This window comes from Chiroxiphia lanceolata, chromosome 4 (assembly GCF_009829145.1).
Source record: "Chiroxiphia lanceolata isolate bChiLan1 chromosome 4, bChiLan1.pri, whole genome shotgun sequence".
NCBI classification, from domain to species: Eukaryota; Metazoa; Chordata; class Aves; order Passeriformes; family Pipridae; genus Chiroxiphia; species Chiroxiphia lanceolata.
In genome coordinates this window covers 41,989,164-42,003,208 of record NC_045640.1, presented here as the reverse complement: position 1 = coordinate 42,003,208, position 14,045 = coordinate 41,989,164, and the positions used below count along the sequence as shown (strand labels likewise).

At 36.0% G+C, this 14,045-nt stretch overlaps 1 protein-coding gene across 5 annotated transcripts in view; it reads right to left on the bottom strand.

Annotated features, from left to right (window-relative positions):
• FSTL5 (follistatin like 5) overlaps positions 1-14,045 on the bottom strand; it is a 286,784-nt gene that overhangs the window by 190,704 nt on the left and 82,035 nt on the right. For all 5 annotated transcript variants that reach the window (XM_032686689.1, XM_032686692.1, XM_032686687.1 and 2 more), the window contains exon 4: positions 7,562-7,810. In XM_032686689.1, coding sequence (XP_032542580.1) covers positions 7,562-7,810 — 249 coding nt within the window. The remainder of the gene's footprint in view (positions 1-7,561; positions 7,811-14,045) is intronic.

Genomic DNA, 14,045 nt, shown 5'->3' with positions numbered 1-14,045 from the left:
TGATAATTCTGACATTATTAACTGAAACTTTTTAAGGTTTACATTAGACAAGCCAATGTGAATTAACACTTTGTGCTTACTCTAAACTGGAAAATTATGTATCTGCCTAAAGATTTCCTTTGCTTATTATAAATTTATGACAAAAGTTTGAATTTGGTTTGATTTACTGCATAATAATTTTCACTATCCCATAGTACCAAATTTGATATTAAAAACTGAGGATACAGAGATGACTTGAACCATATTTGTACAATCTTTGTACTGCTAGCAACGTGTTAACACTTATGACGCTACTGAAAAAGCAGGAAGAGAGCAAACAATATCTCTCTTATGACCAGGGTTGTCCTAGCTGCAGGTCCAAGTTACCAGGTTAGAAGCAAGTGCACTAGTAGGACTCTAATGCCACTTCTCCACTGATCATACTTTTGCCAGAACTCTACTTCTGATTTCTCCAATTCTTCCTCAACAGTACTGGAAACTACTGGTTGAATTTTAGCACCATGTGCTACATTCTGCTTCTTCAAAACCAGGCTGAAGATGAATAAGTAAGAATGATTTTTAGAGATGCTTATCCACAGAATGGTTGAGGTTGAAAGAGACCTTCAGAAATCATCTGGTGCTACATCATCATTATTGGAAGCATTAAAAGTTTTAAAATTTTCTGCCATTGAAAATCTGTGATGTCCACAGATCTATCTCTTTGTGTGGTGTCAAACAGCACTGATGACCTTAACGAAATCTACAATTTCTTGTACGTTTTGTACAGATATAATCTAGAGAACACCAATTCCTCATCACTGTATGAATGCAGAATATATGACAGGTTAGAGCAGATTAACACACTCTAGCATAGAAGGAACTGATATATACAGATTGGGACTGCTTCAGACACTGAAAACAAGGGATGTCTTTAGGTAGTCAAAAAACACAAGTCTATATTCATAACATGTTTGAGGCTTGTCATTGCCCCATCCTGCATTTTGGGGGTATGAATTTAATGCAAAGGAGGAAAGAAAAAGTAGAGGTCCAAGCTCTAGTTGCAAATTGGTACAATATCTCCAAGAGCAATGACACAAGGTCTGCTGAATATTTAGTTTTTAAATTAAGCTTGTGATGCGGGTTCTCACAAATATCTTGAACTTAGCTTCACTCTAAAGATTTAATAGCAGGTATTACATATGTAGGTCTTTCATGACAGTTAGTTTACACAATTCAAGATGATTGTGTGGAATTTAAGAGAGACAAATTGTGTCAAATCTTGCACAGATGTTGGAGGAAAACCAGCCAGTTTTCCAAATCTGATGAGTAATGCAGCTCAAGAAAATGAATCATGTGGGGAGAGAAGACTACAGTAACAGTGCTAAAATTTAGCATGGCTTCAAAGCACATCAAAAAGGACCAGTTTTCCATTGGTTAGAGCATCACTTTCCAACAAAGTGCTGAAGAAGCAGTACACCTGCCATTAACACTGATTTTCACTGCTCTGTGAATGTACAATTACTAATGTTAATAGTTAAAAACATATACAATCCCTGCATGAATTCAGTATTTAAGATTAATTTCTTAAGTGTTGCACTAAGTGAACATGTGAGATCATCAGCTGAATTACTAATCTCAGTCAAATAATTCCTATGCTCTATTAAACTCCTTTTGAGATCAACCAGAATCCTTCTTACTTCTTAGTCTTCTGATAGGGCTCTGAAAGACTTTTGGTATTTCTCTTCACTATCTGGTTTGTTTAGCACACAACTTGAGTGATAGTTGAAGCTTGACAGTTTATCAGCAGCAACCTTAAGGGTGTATGCTATCTGCAGGAATTCAAGCTTTCAGAAAGAGTGTAATAATGATGTTTCTGAGAATTTCAACAGAGAAGCCAAATAATAGTCAAAGTAAAAAAGCAAACACATCTTCAAAAATAAGATCTTTTGCAATGAAAATACTCCAGCGCAATGTAACTCAATTTAAAATGTCATAAATTTCTTTTGAAAGACTGGCTAACAATCAACTTTAAATAATGACTGTTCAAAATTTACATTTAAGACAAGATGAGATATGTCCTGCAGTGAAACTAGCAACATGACAGAGACTTGCTTGCTTTTGAAGTATATGAACACCAAATGAGATTAAATAAATGTCAGTGCTTCTAAATTAGTGTGTCAATATTTCAGGACCCAGTCTAAGACCACACTCACCTAGGGCACAAATCACATATATACACAAAAAATTAAAATCTTTGAACTAATCCTGTTGAAGTCATGGTAGAGGCTACATCAGTATTCTAGATCTTTTCTGTGGGCTACTGTTGGGATTTAGTTCACTTCAATTCACTCCCTCCAGCCCTTTTTCAAAAGGAAAAGCCTACAGCCTTTTCCCTAGTATTTACATTCTGCTTCTGAAATCCTATGTTGCTTTTACTCATGAGGTCTGCTATGTATCAAACACCAAAGTTTGTTTTGAATCTGTTGCCACTTACTTATTCAATCATTTTTATTTGTTTCACTGGAATACAAGGCAGCCTACTCATATCCACTCTTAGTATGCCCTGATGATTATTTAAGATGCCTCCATATCCCCTTCAAGCCATTTGCTACTTTTGGTCATTCCTGCTAATGTCTTCTGAACTTTTTCCAGTCTGCCCATACTTATTCTGAATTTTTCCACAGTCAGCTCTTATCCTCACTGCCCTGAATAGCTTAGTCTCAGGAGCAAACTTTCTTGCCTAAGCTTCTACTCTCTCTTTGGGAACAGCCTGAAAATCAAATGTTATAGCAGTCTTCTGAAATCTAGACATTTTAGTAATAGTAGTAAGAAATCTGAAGCTCACAGACTATTTAACAAATTCAACTATTCACCAAATGAAAAATGAGACAAAAATAGAAAGTGAAGAATTTTAAATATTGTTAACATTATAAGAATGCTACAGAAGCTAGTTATAAGTAAAAAGCTTACATATGAAGTAAATTTTATTCCAGAAATATTCTAGAAAATTCATAGCATATAGGAGTATTTGTTACATTCCCGAAGATTCCAAGCAAATTGCCATTTGTCATAATGATTGAGTGCATCACTGAATAGAAATAAATATATAGTGTAAACAGCTCAACATGCAAAGAAAATACGAGATGAAGTCTGTCATGGGGAATTTTTTAGTCTCTCATGTATATTTACTGGCCTGGGTTTAAGAAAATGAAGCAAAAGAAGTAAATAAAAAAATGAAAATATAACTGAAGCTTATTTGACATCCAGATTGTGACATTCACTACCCGATACATTGTCCCACACAAGAGTCCAACTGAACTTTATAGAAGCTGAAGAATGGTGTTTCCAGCCTTCTAAATTTCCCACAGAGCCATTAATTTCTCAGCGCCACTTCACATAGTAAAGACAGGGGTGGAGGCATCCTTCTGAGTCACCACCCTCTGAGGCTCGTTAAAGCTACAGGTAGCAACAGCCAGGAAGGGGTCAGACAAATGCATCAAGCCCAGTGTGAGTCAGACAGTTGGTTTGCTTTTCTTACAGCAAACTGAACCTGCTCTGAAACACAAAGTGAGTGGCTTGGGAACATCCAGGACGCAAGAAGTAGAGAGCATACAGAGGCCACCTAGCCTGTGCATGCTCTTATGGTCATGCCCTGGAGGAACTATCTATTCACCAAGCAAACAAAAGCAGTGCCAAGCTACAATACAATCATCATATCAGAATTCCCAGCTCATGTGGTCAATATCAGAACTAATGAATAATCTAACCTTTGAACTTTGAATGCTGTCATTAATATTTCCTTTAGTTCCTCATTCATGTTTCTTCTTCTTCCCGTCACTGAACTCGGCACCCTGGTGGTTGACCATCTCTTTTTTTTCTCATTGATATTCTTAGAAAGTTCCTTAGATCACAAAACTTTTTCTACAGAGTTCCCTTATGTTATTAGAATAATCCTAAATACTTCACATTTTCAGGTAATTAAGGCCTAAGAGCTCTTCTGAAAGCGATTGCAAAGCTTTCATTGACTAACATCCAGTTACAGGACACTGGACTTTATTGGTGGGAAATAGAAGACTCTACAGGCATACAAAATACTTCTCATCTAGATACATAGAAAAGGGAATTAAAAGTAAATATCTTCTCTGCAGAATACATTTTGATTCTATATGAGAAGAAATTGAGACAGCTTATTAAGTAACTCTCAGGGTCACAGTCAACTTCTAACCAAGCCATTAGAAAAATCTTTGCATTCATTTCATCATGACATGCCAATAAGTAACTGATGGAAAAATTACAGTAAGAGTGGAGGAAAAGTAATTTCTAATTTAGTATGGCCATTATCTTGATCCATGTCAAAAATGTACAATTTGCATAACAGTCTCAATCATCCAGGAAAAACAAAGAGATACTTAAAACTTTCAACTTCAATTACCTTTTATGCCTGTGTTGTACACATTTTGGAAAAATGGGTGATTTAATTTGGTGTGAGGAAATAAAGCTAGCAAGTGACAATGAAAAATAGGAAAAAAAGGAGTTTAATGAATCTGGTGATAAATAATCTAAAATAAAAGGCAGGTAATGGACAAGAATTTGAAGTTTCAGCTTAAAAAACCCAGCACGTCAGCAGAGTACAGCTTTGAAACAGCTAGCTTTTGCTACCTTAAAATACATTTATCAAGTGTTTCAGACATAGCTCCCTGTGAAGGATTTGTTGTTTTTTTCTGTGTTGTTCCACGCAAAACTCAGCTAAGACATACATTTCTCAGTGATGCTAATGCAATTTCAACATATAAGCCAAAGATCTCTCTCATTTAGGAAGTCAATCCTTAAACTCCACTTATCATGTAAGTGTTTAAAAGAGCAATTTTCAAACCATTAAGTAGAACTCATGATTTTTGAGATCAACTATAAATCATTCAGTTACAAGATGTATTATTTAAATAATTATAGCTACCTAACTGCTATTGTAATGTTAATCAGGTATATAGAACATTTGCTTATAAAATTTTATTCTTCACATGCAGAATACTAAAGTGTTTTCTGGTAAGCTTACTCTTTTAAATAAGGTGTATTTCTCAGCTTTGCTGATCTTGAGCTCCATAGCCAATCTAAAACTTAAAATTTATGCAAGAAGAAATATTTTCCCCTGAAGGTGGAGGGGGGAGAAGAAGGAATCAACCCAGTAGGAGGATTTGAAACCCAAAAACCACAAAGCATGACCTTGCTAGAGATAAAATTTAGAACAGATAAAATATATAAAAAAAAATACTAAGTTCACAACGGTTTGATCTGAAAATCAATGATTAGCAATAAACCAGAAAGTAAAAATACTTAATTGCTGTCATAATATAGTCATTGTTGACAGTGACTACCTTATCATCTTGCAGGCATCCTTGTAGGAATCTCTTTCCCCTCACGCCCTGCCACAGTGCAGATTAGCCTCTATTGAAGAATTTTGTGAAAGCCTAAACAAAATGCTCAGAATATTTTTTTCTGAATGCAAGATCTTTTTTGTATTTCTCTGGCCTCAGAAGCAGCTCTTTGAAGTGAGATCATTTGTGCTAGAGGATGTCTGCTAAACTAATAAGGAAGACAGGTGGCAGTGCTCTTCTGACACCATCAAGTGGCTCACCATCCTCACAGTAAAAAATTTCTTCCAACTATCTAGCCTAGGTTTCCCCTCTTTCAGTTTGTACCCATTGTTCCTTGACCTGTCCCTACAGTTCCTGATGAAGAATGCCTCCCTGGCTTCTCTGTAGCCCTCCTTCACATACTGGAAGGTTGTTGTGAAGTCTCCATGCAACCTTCTGCAGGCTGAACACCCAAACTTTCTCAGCCTGTCTTCATAGGGGAGGTGCTCTAGTCCTTTTATCAACCTCATGGTACTCCTCTGACTTGTTCCAACAGTTTCATGTCCTTCCTATGTTGGGGACACAGGAATCGTAAGTCGTACTGAGTGGGGTCTCACCAGAGCAGAGTAGAGGGGTAGAATCACCTCCTTCGAGTTGCTGGCCATGCTTCTTTTGATGCAGCCCAGGATTCAATTGGCTTACTGGGATTTGAGCACACACTGACAGCTCATGTTGAATTTTTCATCAGCCATTCCCCCCATGTCTTTCTCCACAGGGTTCCCCCTCAATCACTCGTCCACCCAACCTGCAGGTGTACCTGGGATTGCCATGACCCAGGTGTAGGACCTCACACTTTGCTTTGTTGAACTTCACGAGGTTTGCATCAGCCCACCTCTCAAGCCCTTCCCTCCAGCACATTTGTTACATAACACCACTTGGTGTCATCAGCAAAGCTGCTGAGAGTGTACTTGATCCCACTGTCCACACTGTCCATGTTGCTGACAAAGATCAGATACTTCTGAACAGTACTGGCCCAGTAATGACCACTGCAGGACACCACTCACCACTGGTTTCCACATGGACAATGAGCTGTGTTTGTGCATCGGAGCTTGAATTTGGTAAAAAAAAGCCCAACTCTTCTTTTAAATGACAATTCCTCAATGATAAATGCAGTGAAAAATTCAGCTTTTAAAATTTTTAAACTGGTTTCATTTGAACAACCTTATATTAATATTTTAACCAGAATTTACAAGATTGTATTCAAGTGAAATATTGTAATTTAAATGAATGTTCCCTACAAAGGTTAATTTCATTTAACAGAAATATTTTAGTAGACTTCTTTCTGTGGTGATAGTAGTTATTAGTTGGTATTACTCAGAGTGCAAATATATCCACATCACTGAAGAATGTTAACAAAAATAGGGTAGTCTGTAAAAAGAATATGAATCAATTCATCCCCAGGTAGACTAATTAAAAAAGGCCTTATTTAAAAACATTTCCCCTCCCCTCCAAAACCATCCACCTGTTTTATCCAGTAAAAACATGCTGCAAATCTGTCAAAGTACTCATAAATATGCTTAATCAATGTCTGTATTGGCAGAGTTCCAGAAACCTGCAAGGTGTGCTCAAATTACACAGAAAAAGGCAAGTTACTATTGTTGACATCTTCAGCATAAAATACTTAATACAAGGTGTATCTGACAGCATTCAGGCTGCCATCTCTCTGCATTCAAAAGATTGAAGCGTAACTAAACTTGCATGCTGTCATAAGAATACAAGTAAACTCTTCATTGTCCAAATTCAAAACAAGGAAGACCCCTTTAGCTACGAACAAGCTGCTGGTCTATCAACTTCAATACTTTCCAAAATGCCTCTGAAATCCTAAATTCTGTTTTTCCCCATAACAAAAATTAACATCCTTCTGGCATTGGGAGTGTAAGTGCATTCAGATGAATGAGGTCAGCAACAACATTTGTAAGGTAAGCTGCCATAGATTAGTTTCCAGACAACTGGTTTATTCAGGTTAAAAAGGGGTGATTGCCCAGAGGACTGAGTATAAATAAAAGGAAAAAACAGAATCCATAGATATCTCTGGAGTGCAATACTTACCGTGTTAACTTTGGGTCATTTATTCACCGTACGCTCAGTGCAAACTCCATAGAGATTTAATTGAACTGCTTGAAAACACATACTCAGTAGCAATATTCCAGGTATTGTTCAGCCACACTTACCTTTAAAGAAACAATCTTCATTGTGTACAATGGTGACCTTTTGCTTTTTCAGACAGGCAGCTCTGTGCACTTCACAGTGGTTTTGATAGAATTCTCCATCAGAACCACACACAGGCTTGTAATGTGGCTTGCAGTGCTCCATGCACAGGCACTCAGCTTGACCAGTCTTCCCATTCAAGACACAGTGTCTGCCCAGACCACAGTACTTGTTTTCACATGATCCAAAATGGCCATCCTGACCAAGATACCCTTAAAAAAAAAAAAAAAAAGCTTGTTAATTAATTACATTTTGTTTAACTGCATGCAAGATATAAAAAGGATTGAATTGTATACATAAAGTGATACTATGTCTTTTGTTCCATCCTTGACTAATATTTAACATAGGTCAGCCTGAAATGAAACAAATTTAGTCTCTTTATCATAACTTTTATCCTTTCATTCATTGTCATATACTAACTGTAATTAAGAGCATGATCTAGTAACAAGATTTACTCTTCATTTAAAAAAAACAACACAGTAAATCATGTATTTTTAAATGTGTATTGAAGTTTTTCGCCTTAAGATCGCTATACTATTGCATGTAATAGAACAATGCATTCTCTAGAATTTACATCATAGAATATCTCAAGTTGGAAGGGACTCATAAGGATCAATGAGTCCAACACTATGCTTCTCACAGGACAACCGAAAACTAAACCATATGACTAAAAACATCATCCAGAAGCTCCACAAACTCTGACAGGAAGATAAAATAGACATTCACACAAGAAGACTGAACACGAGAATAACTAGAGCTGGGACAAGGCTCTTAACCAACACACAAAATTAAAAAAAAATAAAACAACAAAACCTCTGTGGCAGCAACATAGTAACATTTGAGGGAACAGAGCATGGATGAGCAGGACATTCAAGTGAATAGTGACTAGGAGTTAAATGACCCTCTAGCAGAATTTCAATGAAGACAAATGTGATTTGGATAGCAAACAGAGCTATAAGAGTGCTGCAGTAAAGATAAAGAAGTTTCTGCTGGCCACAACGTCCAGTTCCTTCTGCTCCTAAAACATGGAAATGGATTGTCTACATTAGGCTACCAAAGCCACCTGTCCACTTTCTATCCTGTCTGTGTTGCTACCACCATGTAAGATAAGGACTATTTGTCAGGAGCAGATCTCTTGGTGAAAGACCAAATTCAGTGCACAATAATACTTCCTCATTATATCCTCAGTTTCCATTTTGACTGCCACAGAACTGTGGCTTTTTGGCAAGGGAAAGGGTATGATGTGAAAAACAAAAACAGAATTGTCAATTGCAACTACCAAAATTTCAACTACAAGGTGTTCTGATAACAGAATTGTGTCCTAAAATTAGCATAAAAATACTAAAATGCCTCCAAATACAGAAATAGACACTGCCCTTCACAGTTACTTCCTTTTATTCTCTCACTCCACACTCCTAATCTCCAGAATAAACACCCAGCATTTTGATTCCTTGCAATACTTTCCTTATCCTCACAGCCTAGCTGAATAATACCTGGCTAACCCATACAAAAATAGTGTGAGCAAACAAATCACAATGCATAATTTCGTAATTATTTGGTCATATTAGATTAATTTCCTGTAGTGAAGTGCTAACACGTTAGTACCATAGTTTGACGCACATTTCTTGTAACCATGGAGAATTTATGTTCTTCATTTTAGTAGCAGAAAAAAAATCTTACCACTTTTTCTTCTTAAGCTTACAGATCTATTAGACAACCGTGCTTTGATTTCTTGCTTTCTCATACAGCACAAATTTTCTAGACTTAATGTACCACAGAAAGCATGCAACCATAAAATTGGGTCTAATGACATGCTTTCGTTATATTACTTGATAACAATTTCAGCACAAAGTTAAGAGGACTACATATCCATCTCAGGTGTTATATGGCTGATACAGCTATACTGCAGTGATTTTTATTCACATGTATAGCCCAGACTGATGGTGAGTTTAATTGCTCATGCCCCAAACTGAATTGAAATAGGCAAACCCAATTCAACATTAAAATTTCCTATAAGTTTTTGAAAATATTTCTTCTTGTGCCTATGTATCACCACTATTAAAAGAAACAGACATTAATTGACAGAAATTAATGTAAACCCAATTTTCTTCTACTAGTGCCAACCTCAAATAAGATCTTCAATGTCCAAGAGTGCTTTAAAGCATAGGTCATGTACACATATTGCAGAATTTAAGAACAACTTTGAAGTGATGGAACTGTTAGGGTTCGAGGCCAAAGTCCATAAATCTTTATTGTTTCTGCTTTCTGAATGGAAAATAAAGATCTCAATCTGACAACCTCTCTGAATTATTGACGAGTGTGTGGTGACTCAACAATACACTGTGTTGTATGTTGCTATGAAAATACAATCAATTTAAGACTACACTTGGGACTTCATTTTAGTACTATAATTGAATCTGATGCCTGAATGCAAAACAGCTTCTTTCAGATAAGGGAGAATGATTTACATAATATATACACGATATACATGATATATAACATGATATATAACATGTAATAAACACTTGAAGAAAAGTACCAAGATCGGTGTTTACAAAGCCATAGTGTTGTCTACTCTCTTATACGGACCTGAATCATGGGTCATGTACCGCCACCACCTGCGTCTCCTAGAATGCTTCCATCAACCCTGCCTTTGTACAATCCTAAACATCCACTGGTCAGATTATGTGACCAATACATCTGTTCTAGAACAAGCAGCAGTCACAAGCATTGAGGCCATGTTACTGAGAACACAGCTGCGCTGGACAGGGCAGATCTCAAGGATGAAAGATCACTGCTTCCCTAATATCTTGCTCTATGGCGAACTTGCCACCGGCTTCCGCAAGAGAGGAGCTCCGAAGAAAAGATACAAGGACTCCCTGAAACAACATCTCAGCTTTGCCCATATTGATCACCATAACTGGTCTACTCTGGCCTCAAATCGGGAGGCCTGGAGACACGCCATCTATAGCGCTGCCATTTCCTTTGAGAACACACGCAGGATCACTCTCGAGGAGAAAAGACAACGCAGAAAGAATCATGTCTTGCTGAATACACCACCTAAGGAGTCTTTCTGTTGTGCCTTTCGCAATCGAATATGTCTATCTCGTATTGGCCTCATAAGCCACCAGTGTGGTTGTAACAAACATGGATAGAGCCTTCCTAAATCTTCATTCGCGAAGCCCAGCCATGATGGTGATGATGTACATGATTTTTATAATATTGGTATATGTCAATGTATATGAATTATGGACAGCAATAAACAAGCAATATTTTTGCCCTAATGAAAAACTATATTTGTTATGAAATGTTTTATAAATATTTCAATTTTACACCATTAACTATTCAAAAACAATACATATATTTTCATACATATCTGCATACTCAACTTCTTCAATTGAGGGCTGTGGTAAAATTCCCGTTGATCTCAATAGAGGCAGGATTCTTCCTCCAGACATAGTTGGAGGTCTTAAGTTATAGCCTCAGGTTTAACAGGTTTAAGAAACACTGTTCTGTGCCAAAAAGGAGCAGCTATATAGACTATCAAATGGTTTATAGTACATACAGTATATATTTAAGAAGAAAGAGTTTAAAAGTATACTCTGAAACAGTCCACCAACCAGTGGTTATCAGATTATCAGATCACTCATAGCAAAAAAAATAAGTAAAATTCATGCAATTGCAAATGAGGTGACAAAATGTTCACAAACATAAATTTGAACTAAAGTGCACCCGATTCTGAAAATTTAAACAAACCAATAAATTCTAAATAGTTACTGTGAGATACTAATAAACAAGTTTAGACAGCAAACCAAAGAAACAAAAAACCCAACTTAAGTAAAACCAACTTCTGCTGCTTTTCACTGCTCCAGCTCAACTTGCAAGAATCACTGTATTTGACAAATCCTTCTTTTTATTTTATATTTAAAAAAACCATATTTCCATAAGTTTCATCTTGGAATAAAACTGCTAAAAAGTTACAGGAATCTTGCAATTAACAAAAAACCCCCATATTTTCAACCAATATGGGCTATGACTTGCAGCCCATTCATGAAATGTCTGACTGTTTCAGTGACTCTCAGGAAATCAAGACTACTGCTTTTCCTTCCTGGAATTATTTTTAATGGAGGTATACTTTTGATAGCATGATAATGGAAAAAGGTTGGGGTTTTTAATTTTTCTGGGAGGTTTAGGAGGTTTGTTTGTTTTTTTTTTGTTTAGTTGAGTGTTTTGAATGACAGTGTAGACAAGTATCCTGGGATAAAACTGTTTAGGATGCAGCACCCAATCAGGAGACCATCACCATCACAAACACCAAGTGTTCCTGAAGGTTGTTCTTCTATCTAAGCATTTAAATTTAGAAAGTGAACTAGTAAAAGCTGAACTTCAGTTTCTATATTTAGATATAATTCAATAATTTAGTAGAGAAGGCAAGCAGTCCAGCATATTCAATATTAGGAGAACGAAAACCAGTCAGGATGACAAATAATCTAGCCATGAATGCTAGTATTTTTCCAGCAATTTGTTATTGCTTATGTGATGATAGACAAGTCTATATTTGTCAAATGCCACAACACAACAATAGGAAGGTATGCACCTATATTAGCAACGTACACTGAATTTTCAGTCAAAAAACTATAAAAATTTTCAGCCAAAAAACTACATTCTGAGAGTATCTACAGTACTATAGGAAACAAAATGTGTTTTGTTCCATTTGAAAGTAAAGTAGAAAATATTTAAATTATCATAGCCTTATGTTAAAAAGAAATATCTTATTCAAGAACTATCAGTAGAACTGTACTATGGCCAAGACAGCCAAAGCAGTCCCACAGATTTTTCAGATTCTCTTGAAATTTAAAACTCTAAACAGATATAAAATGAGATAACAAACAAAAATAAAAGGTTTTTTATTTTAAAAAGTGCGAGAAAATGAAACTCTTTTAGCTTTTAAGAAAAAAAAATAGAGTTTCAAATTGTCAGTTGGGATTCCTCATACAGGTTTCCTGTTTAAAGGTTAGTTTTGCAGCACCCAGAGTTCAGCAAGCTCTAGGTCACACTTGAATAATTTACAGTTGGGAATTAAGTGGATGTTTTAGCATGCAAAAGACTCACAGAAATCTACACTTTTCCCTTTTAACTAATCAGTTTAAAGAAACATTCCACATGGAAACTTTGGAAATTCATGAGAGAATGAATCACTGTGTTCTACAGTTGGCCCTGGGCTGGAACACACATAAGCTTTCTGTATGTTAAAACCTCTCTCACAGACTTACTGGTTTTTTATTTGTCTAACAACATGATTTGCATTCATGGCTTCCATCACAACTTGCTGCATTACCTACGTGTCATGTAAAACAAAGTGGCAGCTGTTTTTGGAAATAATGCATCGATATTTGTGTACAAATTGTGTACAAATAACAAAGGGTTATTACTGGTGTCCTATTCCCCCCTCTTTTATTTAAAAACGTTCTGTAAATGACAATTCTAACTCTACCATCATATCTTTGTTTAATACACTACTTATGAAAGGCCCAACCAAGACTGTAATCATTACTTTGGTAAGTGTTCAGTGTAGTCTCAAGTTTCACATAAAACAGAAAATATGTCAGGGACATTAGTGGGAAGAAGGAAGGAAAAAAAAAAAAAGAAAATAAAAAAGGAGCCAATAAGATTGATCACCACCTACCAACACTCATAGAACATTAACACCGAGCATGACCTCAGTATCTGCTGAGTATCTGCTCATAAATACTGTGAGTACTCATAGATACTGTGAGTATCTGCTCATAAATATTAAAGCTTTAGACTTTTGCAATTCTTAAACTATAGTATTTTAGCAGCAGTTTTTTGACAAACTTTGATTTCAGTAGCAAGAACAGCTTGTAATTACATGGACTGAGCATGACACTAAATCTGCATTACTCATTATCCAGCACTCTTGGTATATGAAATTCTCCAGTAATTTAGCATTTTTTATTTTGGTTAGGAATATTTTGGGCAGGGGAAAAATGTAAAGAAAAAGGTGGATTATTTTAGAATAAATCCAACAACATTCAAAATTTGTCAATATAATGCTTGTAGTAATAAATTTCCACCATATAACTAACAGCACATATCTTAATAAACTAAAGAGATAAAGGATTTCAAACTCTTCTTACCAATCTATTTTCTAAATATGGTAATAGAGGGCCTCACCTTAGCGTGTCTTGACTTGAAACTATAGCATCTTTGGTTAATTGGTTGTTATGTGAGCCAGTGTTGTAACAATACTGTTTTAACAATTGAAACAACTGGTTTTATTAGTGGATTTGTATGTAAAGTAATTTTAATGTGCACCTTCCATAAATTACATCCTGACATATAAGTATTTCTTGCAAATTCTTAAAGTGACAAAAATTCTTACTTCAATTTAAATAGTGTTTCCTACCACTAACTGCAGCCTGAAAC